Source organism: Phyllobates terribilis, unplaced genomic scaffold, assembly GCF_046119375.1.
Source record: "Phyllobates terribilis strain yellow unplaced genomic scaffold, ASM4611937v1 Scaffold_1__5_contigs__length_1240528914, whole genome shotgun sequence".
NCBI classification, from domain to species: domain Eukaryota; kingdom Metazoa; phylum Chordata; class Amphibia; order Anura; family Dendrobatidae; genus Phyllobates; species Phyllobates terribilis.
Window position 1 is genome coordinate 1,044,486,728 of NW_027362761.1, and position 22,685 is coordinate 1,044,509,412.

General features: G+C 43.5%; 1 protein-coding gene across 3 annotated transcripts in view; it reads right to left on the bottom strand.

The window, feature by feature from the left end:
* Nucleotides 1-22,685, bottom strand: part of ARFIP1 (ARF interacting protein 1) — a 182,014-nt gene that overhangs the window by 45,454 nt on the left and 113,875 nt on the right. For all 3 annotated transcript variants that reach the window (XM_073645296.1, XM_073645300.1, XM_073645306.1), the window contains one exon: nucleotides 14,783-14,940. In XM_073645296.1, the coding sequence (XP_073501397.1) occupies nucleotides 14,783-14,940 (158 nt within the window). The remainder of the gene's footprint in view (nucleotides 1-14,782; nucleotides 14,941-22,685) is intronic.

Here is a 22,685-nt window from a genome sequence, read left to right on the forward strand (position 1 = left end):
ACACATCTGTTTAGATAAGCCTATCACCTCAACTCACTAACCTAACCAACCCCTGTTCACTCCTAAATGTTAATCTTAATCTGCTCCTGACTATTCATCTGTCTACACATCCTCCATGTCCCCAATAGCACACGGTAACTGGTCTTAGATACTGGCTGATGACCATTTTCTACCTATTGTGTCCCCCCATTTCCATATAGATTGTAAGCTTGCGAGCAGGGCCCTCAATCCTCCTGTAACTGTTTAAATGTGATACATTGTATTGTTTTTATGGTCTCTACATGTCCCTACTTAATTGTAAAGTCCTGCAGAATATGTTGGCGCTACATAAATAAAAATTCTTATTAACAATCAGAGAAAAGGTATAATAGAAACAAGTCACCAATTCTGCATTTATCACCCACTCCTGGTTTTGGCTCCCACTCCTGACCGAATACTGACCAAATACTGATAGTGGGGCCGTGGCCTTAGAAAAAGCCTGGTCATCAGGGAGATCATTAGTCCACTGGACATGCTGGATCCCATCATAAATTACAGGAAGCTAAGGAGAATATTAATCCCAGTGTATGACCTAAAGGTGGACACTGCACAGGGCAGAGAGTGACTAACCACACTGAAGCAGATTTACGATTTCTAGTGTGCCTCGACAATGGAGGAAAATGGGCCAGATCGAGTTTTAAATCTATTTATGATGTCTCTGTCCGTGTTGTGCCTGTGCCCACTGTTACGCTCAAGTGGATTGCAAATTAAAGAGGTTGTCCACTACTTTAGCACTGATGATCTATCCTTAGGATAGGTCATCAATGTCTGATCGGCAGGGGTGCCGGGTGTTGGACACCGACCAATCAGGTGTTCTTGGTGTTGGCGACTGGAACTGCTCATTTGTGGAGCTGCTCAATTGCGGAGGAGCTTAGTCTTCTCATAGTGGCTGTGGCGGGATGCTGCGCATCCACCTCAGCAACTGAGCAGTTCTGGCCAGTGGCCGCCGACTGATAACAGCTCATCGGCGGTGGGTGCTGGGCCCGACAGATTAGACATTGACCTATCCTTAGGATAGGTCATCAATGATAAAGTAGCGGACAACCTATTTAACAGTGTGCACAGTGAGGCCATGAGCCCACCTAGTGTTTTTGTAGCGTTTTTACGGCTGCAAAAACGCTTGTAAAACAGTTTGCCATGCAAAGCAATGTGAATTCGGATGTGCTGTGCACATGATCGCTAATTAGCGTGCAGAATTCGCATTGCGTTGCAAAAAGCAGCGTGACCATTTCTAGCGCGATTACGCTGCAAATTCGCGGCCATTGAGGAACATTGAAACGCAGCAAACCTGCAGGTATATGTGGATTTGCTGCATTTCAATTAAATTCAATGGCCGCGAATTTGCAGCATAATCGCGGTGCGTGTGGTACCCGGGATGATGAGGAGACTACAACTCCTCTTCATCCCGGCTACCACGCGGTGAAAAAAAGAAATAAAGTTAAAAATAAAAAAAACCTGCATACTCACCTTTCTGGTCTCCTCCCGGCCGCGATCCTCTCTCCTCTGTGTCCCGCGGTGTACTTGCAGGACCTGCGGTGACGTTATTTAGTCAGGTGATTGTCGCGTGACCATCAGCTGACTAAAAGACGTCACCGCAGGTCCTGCAAGTACACCGCAGGATGCCGAGGAGAGAGGATCGCAGCCGGGAGGAGACTGGAGAGGTGAGTATACAGTTTTTTGTTGTTTTTTTGTTTTTTTTTACTATAGATGCAGCATTTAAAGCATCCAAGTTGGTCACACAATATAAATCCATGCCAGTTGCATGGATTTATATTGTGTGACCAACTTGTCAAGCACTTTTCCAAGTGACGCTCAAAATCGCTTGGAAAAGTGCTTGCGAAAACGCATGTAAACGCTGAAAAAACGCTTCTCTCTGGCAGGAAAAACGCATGTAAAACTGCATGCGTCTTTTTTCTGCCAGACAGAAGCAAAAATGCGCTGCATAAAATCTGCTACGTGGGCACATAGCCTAAGGATGGATGCCATGGAGTCCGTCCACTATCGGGACCCACTGTGAAGAAACTTGTACCGCATGGTATACAGGCTTCTTTGCAGTGCTACTCTGTATAGGAAAGCGCAGTTTAACATGCTTTTCTAAACAGTTAAATGGTGTGCAGGCATGTACTAGACAGATGGATAGTGAAAAATCACACTTTAAGCCACAATCTGGTGAATGGGGGCCTATGGCGACGAATACTATAGGGTAAGTACTCAGAAGCAATGTGCACCTATCCCAAAAACTGTGAAAGGATATCCGGCACTCTGAAAGTGGACCAAAATCTTTAAGCTCATTTCAGGATATACAGAATATATGTACAGTACAGACCAAAAGTTTGGACACACCTTCTCATTTAAAGATTTTTCTGTATTTTCATGACTATGAAAATTGTACATTCACACTGAAGGCATCAAAACTATGAATTAACACATGTGGAATTATATACTTAACAAAAAAGTGTGAAACAACTGAAAATATGTCTTATATTCTAGGTTCTTCAAAGTAGCCACCTTTTGCTTTGATGACTGCTTTGCACACTCTTGGCATTCTCTTGATGAGCTTCAAGAGGTAGTCACCGGAAATGGTTTTCACTTCACAGGTGTGCCCTGTCAGGTTTAATAAGTGGGATTTCTTGCCTTATAAATGGGGTTGGGACCATCAGTTGTGTTGTGCAGAAGTCAGGTGGATACAGAGCTGATAGTCCTACTGAATAGACTGTTAGAATTTGTATTATGGCAAGAAAAAAGCAGCTAAGTAAAGAAAAACAAGTGGCCATCATTACTTTAAGAAATGAAGGTCAGTCAGTCTTAAAAATTGGGCAAACTTTGAATGTGTCCCCAAATGCAGCTGCAAAAACCATCAAGCGCTACAAAGAAACTGGCTCACATGAGGACCGCCCCAAGAAAGGAAGACCAAGAGTCACCTCTGCTTCTGAGGATAAGTTTATCCGAGTCACCAGCCTCAGAAATCGCAGTTTAACAGCAGCTCAGATTAGAGACCAGGTCAATGGCACACAGAGATCTAGCAGCAGACACATCTCTACAACAACTGTTAAGAGGAGACTTTGTGCAGCACGCCTTCATGGTAAAATAGCTGCTAGGAAACCACTGCTAAGGACAGGCAACAAGCAGAAGAGACTTGTTTGGGCTAAAGAACACAAGGAATGGACATTAGACCAGTGGAAATCTGTGCTTTGGTCTGATGAGTCCAAATTTGAGATCTTTGGTTCCAACCACCGTGTCTTTGTGCCACGCAGAAAAGGTGAACGGATGGACTCTACATGCCTGGTTTCCACTGTGAAGCATGGAGGAGGAGGTGTGATGGTGTGGGGGTTCTTTGCTGGTGACACTGTTGGGGATTTATTCAAAATTGAAGGCATACTGAACCAGCATGGCTACCACAGCATCTTGCAGCAGCATGCTATTCCATCCGGTTTGCATTTAGTTGGACCATCATTTATTTTTCAACAGGACAATGACCCCAAACACACCTCCAGGCTGTGTAAGGGCTATTTGACCAAGAAGGAGAGTGATGGGGTGCTACGCCAGATGACCTGGCCTCCACAGTCACCAGACCTGAACCCAATCAAGATGGTTTGGGGTGAGCTGGACCGCAGAGTGAAGGCAAAAGGACCAACAAGTGCTAAGCATCTCTGGGAACTCCTTCAAGATTGTTGGAAGACCATTTCCAGTGACTACCTCTTGAAGCTCATCAAGAGAATGCCAAGAGTGTGAAAAGCAGTCATCAAAGCAAAAAGTGGCTACTTTGAAGAACCTAGAATAAGACACATTTTCAGTTGTTTCACACTTTTTTGTTAAGTATATAATTCCACATGTGTTAATTCATAGTTTTGATGCCTTCAGTGTGAATGTACAATTTTCATAGTCAAGAAAAATCTTTAAATGAGAAGGTGTGTTCAAACTTTTGGTCTGTACTGTATATAGAATAGTTCAGTCAGCAAAATCAACACATTTTGACCAGAAAGTCTTAATCCTGTCCCAAAAACTGTCTAAGGCGCTCCTGAAAATGGATCATGGCTGCCTGGGGAGAGGTGTCGCTTAAATTACCCTAACATAAGACAAAATTTTGGACAGAGAAACCGGTCTAAAAGTAAGCCAACCAAAAGTTGTTATAAAAGTCAGATAAAAGTGCCATAAGATGTGCAAAATACATCACGTAGTATGAGACACTGGTTCATTTTGTGTATTTTCAGACCATCAAGGTTATACTTAGCCCTACACTGAGTATTAGAGAGATAATGCTCTACATAATATTTGATGTTCACAGCATATAAGGAGTGATTGGCAAACACCAATTTGTGGTCCAAACATTGCTCTCGCTTTATGTGGTGCTCACAAAATATGGAATATAAAGTGAAACTTATGAACAAGAAAAAAAAACAACAACTAAGTCATATGGTACAGCTGTGCATTTCTCTGTACTATGCGGGGCGGACATTGGCGGATCCATAGGCCATTGTAGTATGGATGTCTACTCAGATAGTACCGACCATAAACACACTGCTGTATTAGACCAACTGTCCAGTTTACAATGATAAGGGGACATCTCATGAGGAGTTAGACGAGCACTGGCTGTTAGTGGTTCTTCTCCAATCAAAATTGTCCTGCACTTTGGCATCAAAGTTGACATTAAGGCCGGGGCTACATAGAGACATGCAGTTCTCTATAAAATCGCCAGACAAAAAAAATCTGTGCAATCCATCTCCTCTATTTTAGGGCTCTGATTCTGGTGTAAACAGCCAAGAAACCGATATGTCGCATGTCTCGAGCGACTTGCACTGAAGTCTATGACAAGTGAGTCGTGGGCAATATGTGACCAGCGTCAATATATTCAACTCATATGGAAACAATTGCAACTCTGTCGCAATCTTAATATGTTGCAATGTTTCAATGTGCAACATATTACATGTTACAATGTGTCGCTGTGATTTTAGTGTTGTGCCATGCAACTATAGCCTAAAATAGTCCCCCTGTCTGAAGAAAGCTGATGCATCTTCAGCATACATATGAAATCTTAAAAACTAATCTGAAAGAAAAGTCAGGAAAGATAATTACTGTAATGTAGTAAGGCAGACTAATATATGATTGCTTCCTGTTTACACTGAAATTTGACAGCAGTTCAATAAATGCAGAACACTTCTCATCCAGGACATGCCCAGTCTTAGCTCGTCTATTAAAATTCACACCCAGCACAGACAGTGCATAATTACTGAAGGGCTGACAGCCATACAGTAGGATTAAATTAAGCAATTTGATTCACAGTCAAGTTATTGCTGATTCTAAAAATGGCACCTGAATCATAGGCCTTTCAGCAAAGGCACTAATGTGAGCATACGCTCCACCTAGAGATGCTATTGATACAGACTGTTTACCCACGGCCCTAAATGATAACGTTATAAACAGTAGAACTACATACAGGAGAGAACCACTATGGGATAATGCATACTACTGCAGTGTGCGTTAAGTGGCATACCTTGGGGGATAATATACTACCAAAGGTTTCTTCCAGCAGGTGCCAATGTATAGTCATACAGTGGAGTATGTCACACATAGGCTCCCATGTCAAAGTAATGTACATCACGAGAAAAGTCATACAGAAAAGTGTAGAAAACTAATCGATAAGGCAGAAATATATTATATAATATAACAGGGGATGCGTCCCTCTGTCTGAAGCCTCGATAGACTGCGCATGCGTGACGCACAGTCTGGCTCCAGACAGAAGCAGGCATCCAGCCGTTACAGGTAAGAGGAGTGTATGGCGCCGGAGATCGCGGTATGCGTAGACACTGAACTCATACCGCGATCTCCGGTGCCATACTTACATACTTACCTGACTGGGAGGAGCTTTGCCGCGGGGCCTCTCTTCTGGCCGGAGACCGGGAGCAGGAGTGAGGCGTCGGATCAGCGCGTGCGCATAGCGCTATCCTTTGCCATTTTACTGAAGACACATTTACAGTGTGTCTTCAGCAAAATGGCGCCGGACAGCGTGGTGCTCCGGCGCCGCACTCCTCCCCCGGCCTCCGGCAGAAGAGGACGCAGCAGCGCTTGAGTACAGAGAAGAAAGGTGAGTATAACTGTTTATTTTTTTTTGTATGTGTGTACAGTGTGAAAGGAAGAGGGGGCCACACATCAGGATTGTGGGGTGAGGGGACCATGTATATACGAGGATTGTGGGGTGAGGGGACCATGCATATACCAGGATTGTGGGGTGAAGGGTACCACACATACCACGATTGGGGGGTGAGGGGTACCACGCATACCAGGATTGGGGATGAGGGGTGCCAAGCATACCGGGATTGGGGATGAGGGGTGCCATGCATACCAGGATTGGGGATGAGGGGTGCCATGCATACCGGGATTCGGATGAGGGTACCATACATGCCAGGACAGGGATGAGGGATAGGGTACCATGCATATCAGGATAGGGATGGGGGGTGCCATGCATACCAGGATTGGGGATGAGGGGTGCCACGCATACCAGGATTGGGGGTGAGGGGTGACACGCATACCTGGATAGGAGATGAGGGGTGCCATGCATACGGGGATAGGGGATGAGGGGTGCCATGCATACCGGGATTGGGGATGAGGGGTGCCATGCATACCAGAATAGGGATGAGGGGTGCCATGCATACCAGGATAGGATGGTGGGGACAGGATGGGGGCAGCACAAATACCAGGAGGGAGGCAGCACATACCAGCATGGGAGACCATATACCAATAAAAATGCTCGCCACCCGGGCGTAGAACGGGTTCAACAGCTAGTATAATATAACGGGGGATGCGTCCCTCTGTCTGAAGCCTTTATAGACTGCACACTGCACATGCGTGACGCGCAGTCTGGCTCCAGACAGATGACCGCATCCAGCCGTTACAGGTAAGAGGAGTGTATGGCGCTGGAGATCACGGTATGCGTAGACACTGAACGCATACCTCGATCTCCGGCGCCATACTTCCCTGACCGGGAGGAGCGTAGCCGCGGTGCCTCTCTTCGCCGGAGACTGGGGCAGGAGTGAGGCGTCGGATCGGTGCATGTGTCTTCAGCAAAATGGCGCCGGACAGCGCGGTGCTCTGGCGCAGCGCTCCTCCCCGGCCTCCGGCAGAACAGGACGCAGCAGCGCTGGAGCACAGAGAAGAAAGGGGAGTATAAGTGCTTATTTTTTTTGGATGTGCGTACAGCGTGAAAGGGATGCAGGGGCTATACATACCAGGATAGGGGTGAGGGGTGCCACGCACACAGGGATTGGGGGGGGGGATGAGGAGTGCCACGCACACAGGGATTGGGGGGGGATGAGGGGTACCACGCACACCAGGATTGGGATGAGGGGTACCACGCACACAGGGATTGGGGGGGGGGATGAGGGGTACCACGCACACAGGGATTGGGGGGGGGGATGAGGGGTACCACGCACACAGGGATTGGGGGGGAGATGAGGGGTACCACGCACACCAGGATTGGGGGGGGGGGGATGAGGGGTACCACGCACACCAGGATTGGGGTGAGGGGTACCACGCACACCAGGATTGGGGTGAGGGGTTCCACGCACACCAGGATTGGGGTGAGGGGTACCACGCACACCAGGATTGGGGTGAGGGGTACCACGCACACCAGGATTGGGGTGAGGGGTACCACGCACACCAGGATTGGGGTGAGGGGTACCACGCACACCAGGATTGGGGTGAGGGGTACCACGCACACCAGGATTGGGGTGAGGGGTACCACGCACACCAGGATTGGGGTGAGGGGTACCACCCCTACCAGGATTGGGGTGAGGGGTACCACCCCTACCAGGATTGGGGTGAGGGGTACCACCCCTACCAGGATTGGGGTGAGGGGTACCACCCCTACCAGGATTGGGGTGAGGGGTACCACCCCTACCAGGATTGGGGTGAGGGGTGCCACGCATACCAAGATTGGGGTTGAGGGGTGCCACGCACACCAGGATTGGGGTTAAGGGGTGCCACGCATACCAGGATTGGGGGGTGAGGGGTGCCACGCATACCAGGATTGGGGGGTGAGGGGTGCCACGCATACCAGGATTGGGGGGGATGAGGGGTACCACGCATACCAGGATTGGGGGGGATGAGGGGTACCACGCATACCAGGATTGGGGGGGGATGAGGGGTGCCACGCATACTAGGATTGGGGGGATGAGGGGCGCCACGCATACCAGGATTGGGGGGATGAGGGGTGCCACCCATACCAAAAATTGGGGGTGAGGAGTACCACGCATACCAGGATTGGGGGTGAGGGGTGCCATGCATACCAGGATGTGGATGAGGGGTGCCATGCATACCAGGATTGGGGGTGAGGGGTGCCATGCATACCAGGATGAGGATGAGGTGTACCATGCAAACCAGTATAGGATGGTGGGGACAGGATGGGGGCAGCACAATTACCAGGAAGGGGGCAGCACATACCAGCATGGGAGACCATATACCAATAAAAATGCTCGCCACCAGGGCGTAGAACGGGTTCAATAGCTAGTAAAGTATAACATCATAAACCAGAATCACAAGGATCGTGTATTAGCCTGTTAGGTAAATGAGAGCCTATGGTAAGGTTTGCTGTATAAGCAGGGAGCTTTTCCGATGCTGCATTCTGTGCTTTTAGGCTATGTTCACATCACGTTACATCCCCTCAGTGGCCCCATAGGGGCCTACGTCTGAAGTCCTGAAAAACTTTTTGCACTAACTGAGCCACTGACTTAAGATGCACACGGAGTCAAACATCATTTTCAGCAGTATCTGCCCAAAACGTGCATGATGACTCCGTCTGAATCAAGTTAATGGCTACGTCAGCGCAAACATCCAAATCCCTTCTTCAGGGCTTTAGATGTAAGCCCCAACAAAGCCACTGGTGAGCCAATAAATCGTGATGGTAACCTGGCCTTAGCAGTTGTCAAAAAACGCACAACAGAAACCAGATGGAGCCCATTAAACCAATGGGCCTTTCTGTCTTTGTTCTGTAACTTTTCAGTTTCATCTGAATTCCATTTATCTATACCTAGAGCAGAACAGAGAAAATGAACTCAAAATGTAGTCATGAGCGGAGCCTTATAGCGTACAACTACAAACACCAGTACACATAGGGGAGTTGTAATCCAACCTTAAAAGGAGTTGTTCATTACTTTTACATTGATGCCCTATCCATGTATGATCGGCCGGGGTCCCGCATGTGGCACCCCCACCGATCAGCTGTTATAGGTGCCAATGGCGGCGGCTGCAAGTCCTTACCTGCGGTGCTTGGCCGTCAAGTTGCAGTGGCCGGCGCTTGTTACTGCACATCCGCCTCCTATACAATTGAATGGGAGGCAGATGTGTAGTACCCACGGGCGCCCACTACAGATGGACGGCCAAGCACCGCAGGCAAGGACTTCTGGCCGGCGGACACCAGCACGATAACAGCCGATCAGCGGGGATGCTGCTTGCAGGACCCCAGCCGATCAAACATTGACGTCCTATCCTATGGATAGGGCATCAATGTGAAAGTAGTGGACAACTTCTTTAATTACATCAACTTACAAAACATGGGAACAAAATCAGCTCTGAGACATGCATGCATTCTGACTATAATACATGAAGATGTAGGTGTTTCCTGCACACATCCGAAATGATGCTTTTTTTTTTTTTTTTTTTTGCTTAAATACTGGTTTGACAATTTTGGTGCATGTGAAGCCATGGTTGGAACAGGCGTCCAACTTTCTAAGCAACTTGGCACAGCAATGCTGAATTTTGTCGACACGCACCGCTGGATCAAGGAATGTGAAAAGGTACCAATATGGCAAATAAGTGCAGGCATAATCTGTGTCTGTAGGCAGAAGGTCACGGGTATTTCCTTTAGGCTCTAAGTGCTTATCTATCATTCAGTAAAGTTTCTGATACCACGGTTGTCTAGTTAGGAGCCATCCTTTGCAAATGCCAATTTAAGTAAAAAGGATTCCATAGAGGGCAAGTCCCCTCCAGTACCCACTAATAATAGCCCTAACTAATGAAAAGCCGCTATGCAATTCTACAGAGAAAAGGTCTGCAGTTTTGGTATTTGCACACAACATGCTTTTAAGACAGGTCCATTCCGAGAACGTTAAAAAAAAATAAAAAAATGTACATCTGAATATTAAGTAGTTTTTACGTCTTTGCTACCTCATCTGATTGCAGCATAATGAAGAAAAAAGACCCTTGATTCCAACGATGTATCACTTCGTTTACTGGGTGCAGCCATTCTGACACGGAGTTCTTACATCTAGCAATGTAGCAGAGCTGAGAAATCTAACCCCGCCCACACCAGACTCCCTATGTACATTGTCTATGGGCAGCGAGATGCTTATCACAGGAGGGGGCGGAGTTGGACACCTTGGCACGCAGCAGGTAGTCACAGCAATAAATGTCAAGTGATAAAACCTTCATTGTAAGTAAACAGCACATAACCTGAAAAATGAAACATCATTGAATTCCGAGTTTTAAACCCTACAGTATGCTGTCCACAGATTACAAAGCAAAAATCTGCTGACAGACTCCCTATAACCGCTTCAGATTTCAAAAGACATCAAGCGGTTAAAAGAAGTGAGAAGACCATTAACGCCTTGGTGTCTTTCACAGCAATTTCTCTTCGTTTTTGCTTCTGAAACCATTAGCGGCTTTTTCCATTGTTGAATGTAGAGGGGAGACAAAAGCCACTGATATGTCCTAAAGTGGTTTCCTCTGGGAAAACTCAGCGAGTTAGTCTGCAAGTAAACGGTGTTGTATGCACATACCCTTTCCCAGGCCAAGAAGAGCAGATTGAACGAATCAGAGAAGCTGATCACAGTAATAAGTAGCTATAATGGCTTTCATCTCACATAAGACAGTTGTCATGAGACAAAACCTTTAACCACCCTGTTAATCGGAATAGGATAAAACATGGCTGTGAGTACAGGTTGGTTATACAGATTTCAAGGCAAGCAGCAATCTGCACATAGCCGTAAGCACCCCTCTAAATATATTCCTTCGTTGGGTCGAGTTAACAGTATGACAATAGCAGGTTTCCACATCCTGCTCAGCATGATCCCAGGATTAATAGAAGCATTAAAAGCACAGAAATATTCAAGAATGGACATGTGCAGTCCTGGAGGATTTTTACAGAACATATCAACAACAATTATCTGATCGTATAAAACATTTCATAATGTGCAATTACAGGATACATCGGCAGGACCGCAGCCACCAACAACAATTCAATGCAAATGATCTCCTATAAAGAAACTGTACAGTAAAAACACACTGAAAATAAACTATGGTGTTCTACAAACAGCACTACATAAACCATAAGTGCTGCCTGCACCTAGCAGCTATAGCTGCATTCACACTGGAAGAGAAATGTGAATGAGTGTTCTTAAGAACAGAGCTGTGGAGTCGGTAAGCCAAACCTCTGACTCCAACTCCACCACTCCGACTCCCTCATACATGGCTCATGTTTAAGTGATAAATTTACTGTAGCACATTCATCTCAGCTAAAAGTCTAGACCCTTAGATCAGGAATAGGACAGACATTTATAGGACTTTTCATAACTTTCCCAAATTCTTAGGAAAAAATATTCCCCACAAACTGCATTGAACTGCTGTATCCAATTTATAATATTTTTTTGGAGTCAGTCTATTTTATACCGACTCCACAGCCCTGCTTAGGAAGCGCGTTTCACAACAATCTTTCGGTGTAAACAGTCTTCTGATCATCCGATGACAGAGTAAAAAGATTGTTAATTGGGAGAAATTATCTTTTGTGCAACGCAAAAGATCAACATTCTTGGAGGTGCATCGTCATGTGTAAATAGGACTCGCACTGCTGAGAACAATGGCAGCCTATGTGCACTGAGCGATCTAGAACAAATTGCTCAATGCACATTGTTGACTGCGGTCTGTGTAAACACAGTGTTGAGCAAATTTGTTTGGCATTTCAAATTCATGTTCGAGGTTCTGGCTTGTTCGCGCCAAAAAATTGGCTCCACCCACGAGCATCCCTGATTTGCCATGCTGTTACGCAGAACATCGGCGTGACACATCAGGGATGTTCGTGGGCAGAGACGACTTTTTGGCGCGAACAAGCCAGAACCTCGAACATGAACTTGAAATGCCGAACAAATTCAATCAACACTAGTAAACAGGCTATTAGACGACCACTGATCAATAAAGGTTTACCGTTCAGCTTTCCTTTATAGCCACTGGTTGGTCATATTACTTTGTGAGAATTTTATGTCAATAGCCCCTTAATAAATATATTTATTTAGAAAATTGGTGTCATGTTCAATACTTCTTTCACGCGCTGTAAATTGATGTCTGCTTGGAATGTTTTCTTTGGGATAACCGGGCACAGAAGCTGCATTTTGTGTGTCGATTAAACAGTCATGAATAGATGGATGGGCACTGTTTTTTGCACGTCAGTATAATATGTAAATCACCAGTGGGTGTAAAGAGCACCCTATTAGATTATTTAAATAAAAATGTATAAGATGAGAAATGTCCAAAAAACCCCATAATGCATTGTCCTTAACTGTGCGTCTCAATAGCAATGCTACTTATCTGTGTGAGTCACAGACTTTCCCATTTGTATTTAAAATCCTTTTTCGGCAGTGCGAGGGGATGAAATTCAATATAGAATGACTTCTAAAGGCTGGGAATAGTTATAATGAATACAATACATAACAAGGGGAATACTACATTTTTTTTATATACATTTTATTTACCATCTGACCATTTACTAGAGGAAAGTTTTGAGACGTTTTAATACTTTTTCTATGTTGAGTTATGACTGCTTGACACTACAAGCCCAAAGCCCATAGTATGAATCGGATGCTGTAATTTTGGTCCGGTGCAGTGCAGTCATGGAGACCTCGTGTAGATGACTTCCATGTGAAATACAAGTGTATTTGAATCCACACATGGCCTCCAGGCACTGCAGATGGGGAATGGTGTCACCAGAATTTCTCTAACTTATCCTTCAACCTTTTCACAGCCAAGGAGGAGGAAGAAGCTACAAGGGACACTAAGGAGATTGATCACGTTGTTTTTTCCCCCTTACCAATCTTCCAATGACCCCAAGAGGTGATACACAAACCTTTATCAATGATGGAGTTTGTTTGCTTTGTTAGAGTGGGAGATCTTTTTTTTTCTGCTGTAAGAGTGAGAAGATAAGCAGTTGTAAATGCAATCACCCCTTGGACATTACCAGGACATGTCTTGCCTTGATTACTGGCCTCTAGATCAAACTGATTTTCGGTCACTTCATTTTTGGTGAATAAACGCGAATGTAGACATAAGAAAAAGTGACATGTACGACATCTGTACATTCTGAACTTTTATTGAAGTGTTCTATGACCTGTTTAAAAATGTTGTCCACTTTTGGGGACGTATTTGGGGCTAAAAATTATTTTTACAATTGGGTTTCATGCTAAATGTTACACTTTGTTTTTTTTAATGGCCTTTTGTTTCACTGCACAATCAACTTTGATGTGGTCCATGGTCAAAAACATCTGCGAGGAGCTCAGGAAAAAAAAACAAACAAAAAAAACAGATAAGAGAGTTACAAACTTATAGCGGACTGACTTCTTTTTCAGCGACTTGCCGTCTCTGCCTGAAATTTCCTCCTCAAACAGAGGAGGCAGGCGGAGAGGCCAGGGAATCACAGGCAGGTGGGATAAGACCCAGTGAACAGTCCGGCCCCTGTGCACCATAATCTAATTAGCACAAAATTTCAAAAAGTGATTAAAGAAAAACCACAGGGCAGATTTCCTCAACAAATGTATCAAATAAAAACAGCCATGTCTTTACCTTACATTACAAAATTGAGCTGACAGGTTTTTAAGTTATTCTGCATCCAGCAATAAACAGAGTGAAACAGAGAGGCTGCAGAAGGCAAAAATGAAACCCAGTTGCAAGAATCATCTTTTAGCCACAAATACATGCATTTAACTGTGGTTTCCTTGCAATGATTGTTTTAGCACCGGGAGCTCATCATTGCTACACAGCAGAACATGAGCACAAGTCCGACTCCGCCCCCTCCTGTGATAAGCAGCTCACTGTCTATGAACTTTGTACACCTAGACACTGGTGTGGGCGGAGGCAGCTTTCTCAGCTCTGCTTCATTGCTAAATCTAAAAGCTTTGATTGTGTCAGAATGGCTGCACCCAGTAAAGTAAGTGATACATTGTTAGATTCAGGGTCTCTGCATACATTATGCTCTTCTCAGATGAGGTAGCAAAAACCTACTGACACAGGTCTTTTAAAGCACCACTCCAGCGTTTTTTTGGAGTGGCTCTTTAAATCTAAGCCCCATGCAAGCAGCACCACATTGTGATAGTAGCTTCCGACCATCACACGCGCTCAATAAAAGTCTATGAGAGCCAGAACGAGGCTCTCATAAACTTGTATTAAAAAGTGACCTCGGCATCACAACATGAAACACTGGAGCTGTTGGCAGATGACTTTTCACTGGAGACTGACAGGAGCGACGCAGGAAACTGATGAAGGCGGCAGGTGAGTATCAGACAGGGGGCAGGGGAATTACATTTAAAGTACCATTCCAGCGGTGCAAAGAAAAAAACGCTGGAGTGGTGCTTTAAGCTCTGTTTGTGTCAGGTGTTTATTTCCTATAATTCAGGTTTTAAAGGCGTTTGGCAAAAGTGTGACAGGTTATAACATTTATTAATTGCCATGAATTGTAAATTTAAAAAGGACAAAGTTTTCATTTCATTACCTGGCTGTCTCGTACTGTTTGACAGTAATAAGGGTATCTTCAATTGTCTTGTTAACTAGTGTATTTACACTGGAAATAAAAAAGTTGATGGCCCCCAGAAGCGTTTCTCCATTCTTTGCAAGAAGTTTCTGAGTGTCTGCATTGTAGCCGAATTCCTCCTATATTAAATCAAAAAGTAAAAATGTCACAAAAATAGTAATAATCATGAAAATAACTTTTAACAACATAACTTTAGTCTGTTGTTTCCTTTACACTACCAATTCCTAAATGCCCTATTAGGCAATGATGAGCTCCACAGTGGAAGAAATCCAATTTTCAAGACTGAACATTATATTACATTGTAGACCACAGGATTTCATTGAAAACAATAGTGGGCCATTTATTTTAATGGGTGCTGTGCAGGAAGAGAGAAATCACACTGACGTTTCCAAGTAATGAGAACTAAATATGGTGCCGCCTTTTGTGAGAACCTCGGATCCGGATAGTCTTCTTTAAAGGTTAGTCTGTCTGTTATGCTGATAAAACACGATTCTCATCTGGGACATTCATGGCTTATCCACAGCTTTCTCCTATTTAATTTAGTAGGAGCAGAGGTGAGCTGTGACCATTACCTATTGTGGATCCTGCGTTACCAATCTGTAGATTACCCGTCATTGTAATCTTACCTGTGATCAGAAGGAGATTCTACTGAAAAGTGATCTCTACAGCCTAATATTGGGCTTTAGTGTCCAGAAAGCAATATACAAAGGTTTTAGGATAGTTTATTAACAGATTATGGAACCTAAAAAAGATAATCATTTTTAACACTTGATATAAACAATAGGTCATTTTCTGCTGACAGATCCCCTTTAATAAGCATGGCCTATGCCTTTTCCTATAGAGACAAAAGCATAAACATGACAACATTGTATATTAAAGACTATCTAAAAAATCTCCGATGCTAGACCGAGCTCAAATGTCAGGAAAAGACGCAATTCAACTGAAGTTGCTATTTATTGAAGGCATTAGCATTTGTACTGAAAATAGAATCTGAAGCAGGCAGATCGCGTACATGCCGAGCATTTGTTATATAAAAGCAAGATCAGAGACAATGATGTCATCGGGACAGTAAGACACTGAATGGGAACAATAACAAGGGGTGGGCTGGCAAGCAATTATACACCATCAAAGGAGCGCTCAAATGTCAAATAAATCAGCTCATGGAGAGTAAGCAAAACAAGCGAAGAGCAGCTCCAGGTACGACACTGACGATGATGCACATGGCCAATGAATAGCATTCATATTCCTATGGAAACATGCCTAAATACAGGACATGCACAGCAGGACAACCAGCTAGTGTGGTCAGTGGAAAGCCCCGTCCAGACCAGTGAATAAACATCCCACATCACGCTAGAATAATTACCAAGAGAAAAGAATAATATGATTGATCATACATATATATGATAGATATATTTTTGGAGACATGTCCTGTGGTCTGATGAAACTAAAATTGAACTTTTTGGGCATAATGACCATCGTTACGTTAGGAGGAAAAGGGGAGAAGCTTGGAAGCCTAAGAACACCATCCCAACTGTGAAACATGGGGATGGCAGCATCATGTTGTGGGTTGTTTTTTTCGCTGAAGGAGGGCCTGGTGCACTAAACAAAATAGATGGCATCATGAGAAAAGAAGATTATGTGGCAATACTGAAGCAACATCTCAAGACATCAGCCAGTAAGTTAAAGCTTGGGCGGAAATGGGTCTTCCAAGTGGACAATGACCCGAAGCATACTGCCAAAATGGTAATAAAGTGGCTTAATGATAACAAAGTCAATGTTTTGGAGTGGCCATCACAAAGCCCTGATCTCAATCCTATTGAAAATTTATGGGCGAAGCTGAAAAGGCAGGTGCGAGAAGGCGACCTACAAACCTGGATCAGTTACACAAGTTTTGGGCCCACATTCCAACCAACTATTGTGAGAAGCTTGTGGAAGGATATCCCAAACGTTTGACCCAAGTCATTCAGTTTAAGGGCAATGGTACCAAATACTAATGAAATGTATGTAAACTTTTGACTTTGCAGTAAGTAATAAAAATGCCTTAAAACATTCTCTCTCATTATTCTGGCATTTGGTAAATATTAAAAATGATGGTAATCCTAATTGACCTAAAACGGGAGAGGTGTATTCTGATTTCATGTGAGATATTCAGGAAAAACATACATATGTGTCTTTTATATAGTGTATGTAAACTTCTGCTTTCAACTGAATACACATATATATTTTTTTTAAAAGTTTGTTTTTATTGCTTCGAGTGCAGTATTAATGCGTGCGTTTTCCTAGAGGTGCACCGGTTCCCTCCTATGCACCAAAGATGGGATATTGTGATGTTGAAGCACCTATGAAGACAGTGATGATCATGTCTGTAGAGCGCTGTGAAATAATGACAGTGATGTATAACCAAAAGGAGTAAATTAAGAACAATTACCATTTTGGCCTGAGACTATGTGGTTATTGCAGCCAAGGTAGAAGAACACATCTCTAGATGCATAAAAGCTGGCAGGGGGTCACAGTAAAATACTTCTTTAGGTTGTAAATGTGACTTTCCCTAGACACACTCCCTAAATAAAGCAACGAAATCTCCAAAATAAGAATCTACTGCACCCAGGCAAAGAGGTCTACATGATGTACAATATTAACATGTCATTGTTACAGGTTAAAACCAAACCATAAAACTGTAAAGCCTGCAAACTGGTTTATCAAGTCAATAAATTCATCCCATTTAATTGCCATCAAAGAAAGTGACTAAAATCAAGAAAGACAAGATGAGAAAAATAGACTGACTTGTTTGCCTCAGCCTCCAATTATATAATGAAAGGATTTGACGAGTGCTCCTCCATGTACTGTACAAACTGCTCTGGAAAGCTGACAACACACTGCACTAGTAACAGCAATGTTACACAAGAAATCATGTTAGAGCCCACAAACACCATCAAAGCTGCATGGCTATAGGATGTGTGAGAAGTCGTCAAAGGGGTTTTCCAATATGGGAAAAGCAGTGTCGCCTGGCTGTAGATTAAAAAAAAACCTGTGCTTTATTCAGCCTCCCCTGGTTGAGTACAGAGTCTCTACTGCTTCCCCTGATTTCTGTTATTGTCTGCAGCGCTGACATCATAACTGCTGCCAATCAGTAAGCAGAGTTATTGGCTGCAGAGATGTCAAAATGACAGCAGCCATTATCAGACAAAAGGGAGCAAAAGTGGAAGCTGGACCCGGGGATGGCGAGTAAAGACAATTTATTTGTAAAAAAACAAAACAAAACTGCAGCCTGGGTACCTAGTTTTCAAAGACGGAAAAAACATTAACACTTCTGGAAAGTTTTTGCTCCCATAAGTGCTCTAAAAAATGGTCAGCTTTAATGTGTCCAAGTACAGGTTAAATTCATTATTAAGCGCGTTTTTAGCTTTGGCAACCTGAATAAAATCTTTTGCACAGCTACATTTTAACCCCTTACCAGCAAAGCCTTTTGTTAACATACTGACTAAGCTCCATTTTTTAAATCTGACATGTGTCACTGTATAATTATGGAGTGCTTCTACACTGCTCAAAAAAATAAAGGGAACACTCAGATAACACATCCTAGATCTGAATGAATGAAATATTCTCATTGAATACTTTGTTCTGTACAAAGTTGAATGTGCTGACAACAAAATCACACAAAAATCATCAATGGAAATCAAATGTATTAACCAATGGAGGCCTGGATTTGGAGTCACCCCCAAAATTAAAGTGGAAAAACACACTACAGGCTGATCCAACTTTGATGTAATGTCCTTAAAACAAGTCAAAATGAGGCTCAGTATTGTGTGTGGCCTCCACGTGCCTGTATGACCTCCCTACAATGCCTGTGCATGCTCCTGATGAGGTTGCGGATGGTCTCCTGTGGGATCTCCTCCCAGACCTGGACTAAAGCATCCGCCAACTCCTGGGCAGTCTGTGGTGCAACATGACGTTGGTGGATGGAGCGAGACATGATGTCTCAGATGTGGTCAATCGGATTCGGGTCTAGGGAACGGGCGGGCCAGTCCATAGCTTCAATGCCTTCATCTTGCAGGAACTGCTGACACACTCCAGCCACATGAGGTCTGGCATTGTCCTGCATTAGGAGGAACCCAGGGCCAACCACACCAGCATATGGTCTCACAAGGGGTCTGAGGATCTCATCTCGGTACCTAATGGCAGTCAGGCTACCTCTGGTGAGCACATGGAGGGCTGTGCGGCCCTCCAAAGAAATGCCACCCCACACCATTACTGACCCACTGCCAAACTGGTCATGCTGAAGGATGTTGCAGGCAGCAGATCGCTCTCCACGGCGTCTCCAGACTGTCACGTCGGTCACATGTGCTCAGTGTGAACCTGCTTTCATCTGTGAAGAGCAGAGGGTGCCCGTGGCGACTTTGCCAATCCTGGTGTTCTGTGGCAAATGCTAAGCAACCTGCATGGTGTTGGGCTGTGAGCACAACCCCCATCTGTGGACGTCGGGCCCTCATACCACCCTCAAGGAGTCGGTTTCTAACCATTTGTGCAGACACATGCACATTTGTGGCCTGCTGGAGGTCATTTTGCAGGGCTCTGGCAGTGCTCCTCCTGTTCCTCCTTGCACAAAGGCGGAGGTAGCGGTCCTGCTGCTGGGTTGCTGCCCTCCTACGACCCCCTCCATGTCTCCTGGTGTACTGGCCTGTCTCCTGGTAGCGCCTCCAGCCTCAGGACACTACGCTGACAGACACAGCAAACCTTCTTGCCACAGCTCGCATTGATGTGCCATCCTGGATGAGCTGCACTACCTGAGCAACTTCTGTGGGTTGTAGAGTCCGTCTCATGCTACCACGAGTGTGAAAGCACAACCAACATTCAAAAGTGACCAAAACATCAGCCAGAAAGCATTGGTACTGAGATGTGGTCTGTGGTCCCCACCTGCAGAACCACTCCTTTATTGAGGGTGTCTTGATAATTGCCAATAATTTCCATCTATTGTCTATTCCATTGGCACAACAGCATGTGAAATTGATTGTCAATCAGTGTTGCTTCCTAAGTGGACAGTTTGATTTCACAGAAGTTTGATTGACTTGGAGTTATATTCTTTTGTTTAAGTGTTCCCTTTATTTTTTTGAGCAGTGTATAAATCCCAGGTCTAAGAGGTAAAGTTCTCCTTGTGGAGAGAGACATACCGGCCCTGGCATGCCAATGTAAGGAGGCTTCTTTGCGGTGCAATGCTCCTTTGGGAAATTAAATATGCAAATTGCCACTTCAGAGAAAAAGAGGACTAGAACTCTATAGCGCCACCTGTTGGAAGCAGCGATCTCTCACCTAGCCAAATCAGGTCTCATACTTTGCACTGACAAGGGGCAATATCCCAAAACACAGTGTCTGCAAATTGAGATTCTGATTTGGCTTTTAACCCAAGTCATATTTCAGGGTTCGTTAAAGAGTCAATAGTGACTTGTAGGATAGTTGCTTCCAACAGGTGGCGCTATAGTGTTCTAGTCCTCTTCCTCTCTGAAAAGGCAATTTGCATCTATATATTCCAGTGATTCAGAGGATGTTTTTTTTTGCATATTTGTTTGCATGACACTTTCCACTACATGGTAGTGGTACATTTAGGATGATAACATTTACATGTTTTTTTTTTAAATATTTTTATATTGGAAATTTGGTAAAAAGTTGAAAAATTGCAATTTTAAAAGGATAGTCATAACACTTAAAATAGTTAACTAGCATTTTTCATTTGTCTACCTAGGTTTCTTTGCCATCATTTTTCAAATGTCCTTTTATTTTTAAGGGTGTTTGAAGGGTTAAAAGTTTAGCTGCATTTTAGTGCCTAAAACATGGTGCCCAGCGTGTGCTTCTGGAGACACGCAACCATAAATTGTTAAACGTTATCCAGGCCTTAACAATTAATTACCTATCACCATATGATCTGTACGGGCACATCCACCTATCAGCTCAAAAGGTCTCCGACAGTGGCCAGAACTAAGTGATGTACAGGCAGAAAACAACAGCACCATGCATTGCTTAGTGGCCAGTGCAGAGTACTGCACTACAATCACTTCAAGGGGGGATAAAGTGCAGCACATGTCTGTAGCCACTGTAGCAGTCAGTGGCCACTAAGCTAAGTATGGGGCAGTTGCATTCCGTTAGCACATTGCTTAGTTCCGCTGATGGAGCAGTTTTCAGCTAATCTGGACATATACAATACATAGGTCAATCATTAAAGCATAATCGTCGTATTATTTTTCATTTCATAAATCAATAGTACACATGAAAATAAACTTTGTAAAATAGCTCAGAGAGCTCTGCTTCTTTTGCTTGCAAAATTGATCAGTCATTAAAGAGAACCTTTCAGGTAGCCCATGCCCTCAAACCCAGCAGCATTCACCTATGAAGGAGCAAATTCCCTGCCTAACCAGCCCTGTATAACGTTATTCAGATAAATAAAGGTTTTAAAAAAGAATTTATAATGTCCCAATTTCCTGTGCTAATTAGAGCTTTGACTAGTTGATGGGGCGTAAGTTTCCCCAGACTGATCAGCCCTCTTTCCATGTTATCACACCCCTGTGTGCGTGATAACATAATTAGCACAAGCTGGTGTCATCGCTGCTCATGCAAATCTCACGCACACGCGCCGCTCACTTCAGCAGAGTCACTGAGTCTCTGTAGCCTGGTGTACGCTTCCCAGCTTCAGAGGTGCACTGCGAATGACCAGAAGCCTTTTGTTGTTAAAAAAATGTAAAAAAAAATGTATTTGTTTTTGCATCACCATATCATGAGAGCTTTAACTTTGATTTACTACCAAATCCTTTGTGATTATTTTTCTGCAAGATAAGTTGAAGTTTTTATTGGTACCAATTTGGTCAACACAACAATTCTCAAAAAGAGAGAAAAAAAAAAAAATTGTGTTTAAAATGTGTTACCAATGAAAACATCAGCTTTAAAATCAAGTGACTCTCAGAATATGGTGATGCAATAAATTTTTTGAAAAAAAAATAATTACTTTGCAAAAGTAGCAATAAAAAAAACAAATATAAATGTGCTAACGTTGTAATCTTACTGACCTGAAGAACAACAACTTATCACTTGTACTACATGGGAAATTAAGTAAAAAAAAAAAAATAAAATAAAATAATTCATGAATTGTTAGTTATTGTTTACTCTGCCACCCAAAACTCAGAAACAAGTGTGAAGGAATCCATGAATGGTTTTTATTTATTTTTTACATTTTACATCATTCACTTCTGGTAAAAGCAGTAAAACAACTTTTTTTTGGAGGGATCGGAGAGGGGTGGGGGAGAGGTCAACAGAATTACCATACTATTTTTTTTATTTTTTATGCTGTGCTACTTTCGCAATAGAAAATTATTTTTTTTACAACAAATTTGTCTTTGCAACATTTTTTTTTTTTTTTGACAGCTATAACTTTTTTTTTTTTGCATAAAAGATGACGTCTTAAGTAGTGCAATTTTTGTTGTGCATTACTTTTTGATCACTTCCTATTCTATTTTTGTGCGTCAGTATGATGAAAAAAGCTACATTTTTGGAGTTTTGGACATGTTAAATAATAGGATACAATTATCTGTGCTTTTTTTGTTTACTTTTGTCTTGAAATAAAAATGTTTTCAGTGTCAAAGCATTCTTCTATTATATTTTGTTGTTTTGTTTTAACAACCTTTCTCGATTTTTCCTTTAGCCCAATTTTGGACAAGAACTATCACTAGTTTGATCACTGTGCTAATACCGTGCAATACTGACCAAGTTCTCACTGCTCCGATCCAATGGTCACAGATTACTAATGTGGCCAATAAACCATGTCGTGCAAATCGATTCACAACTACTCTATTAAAACCATTTCATCTTCTCCGATATATAC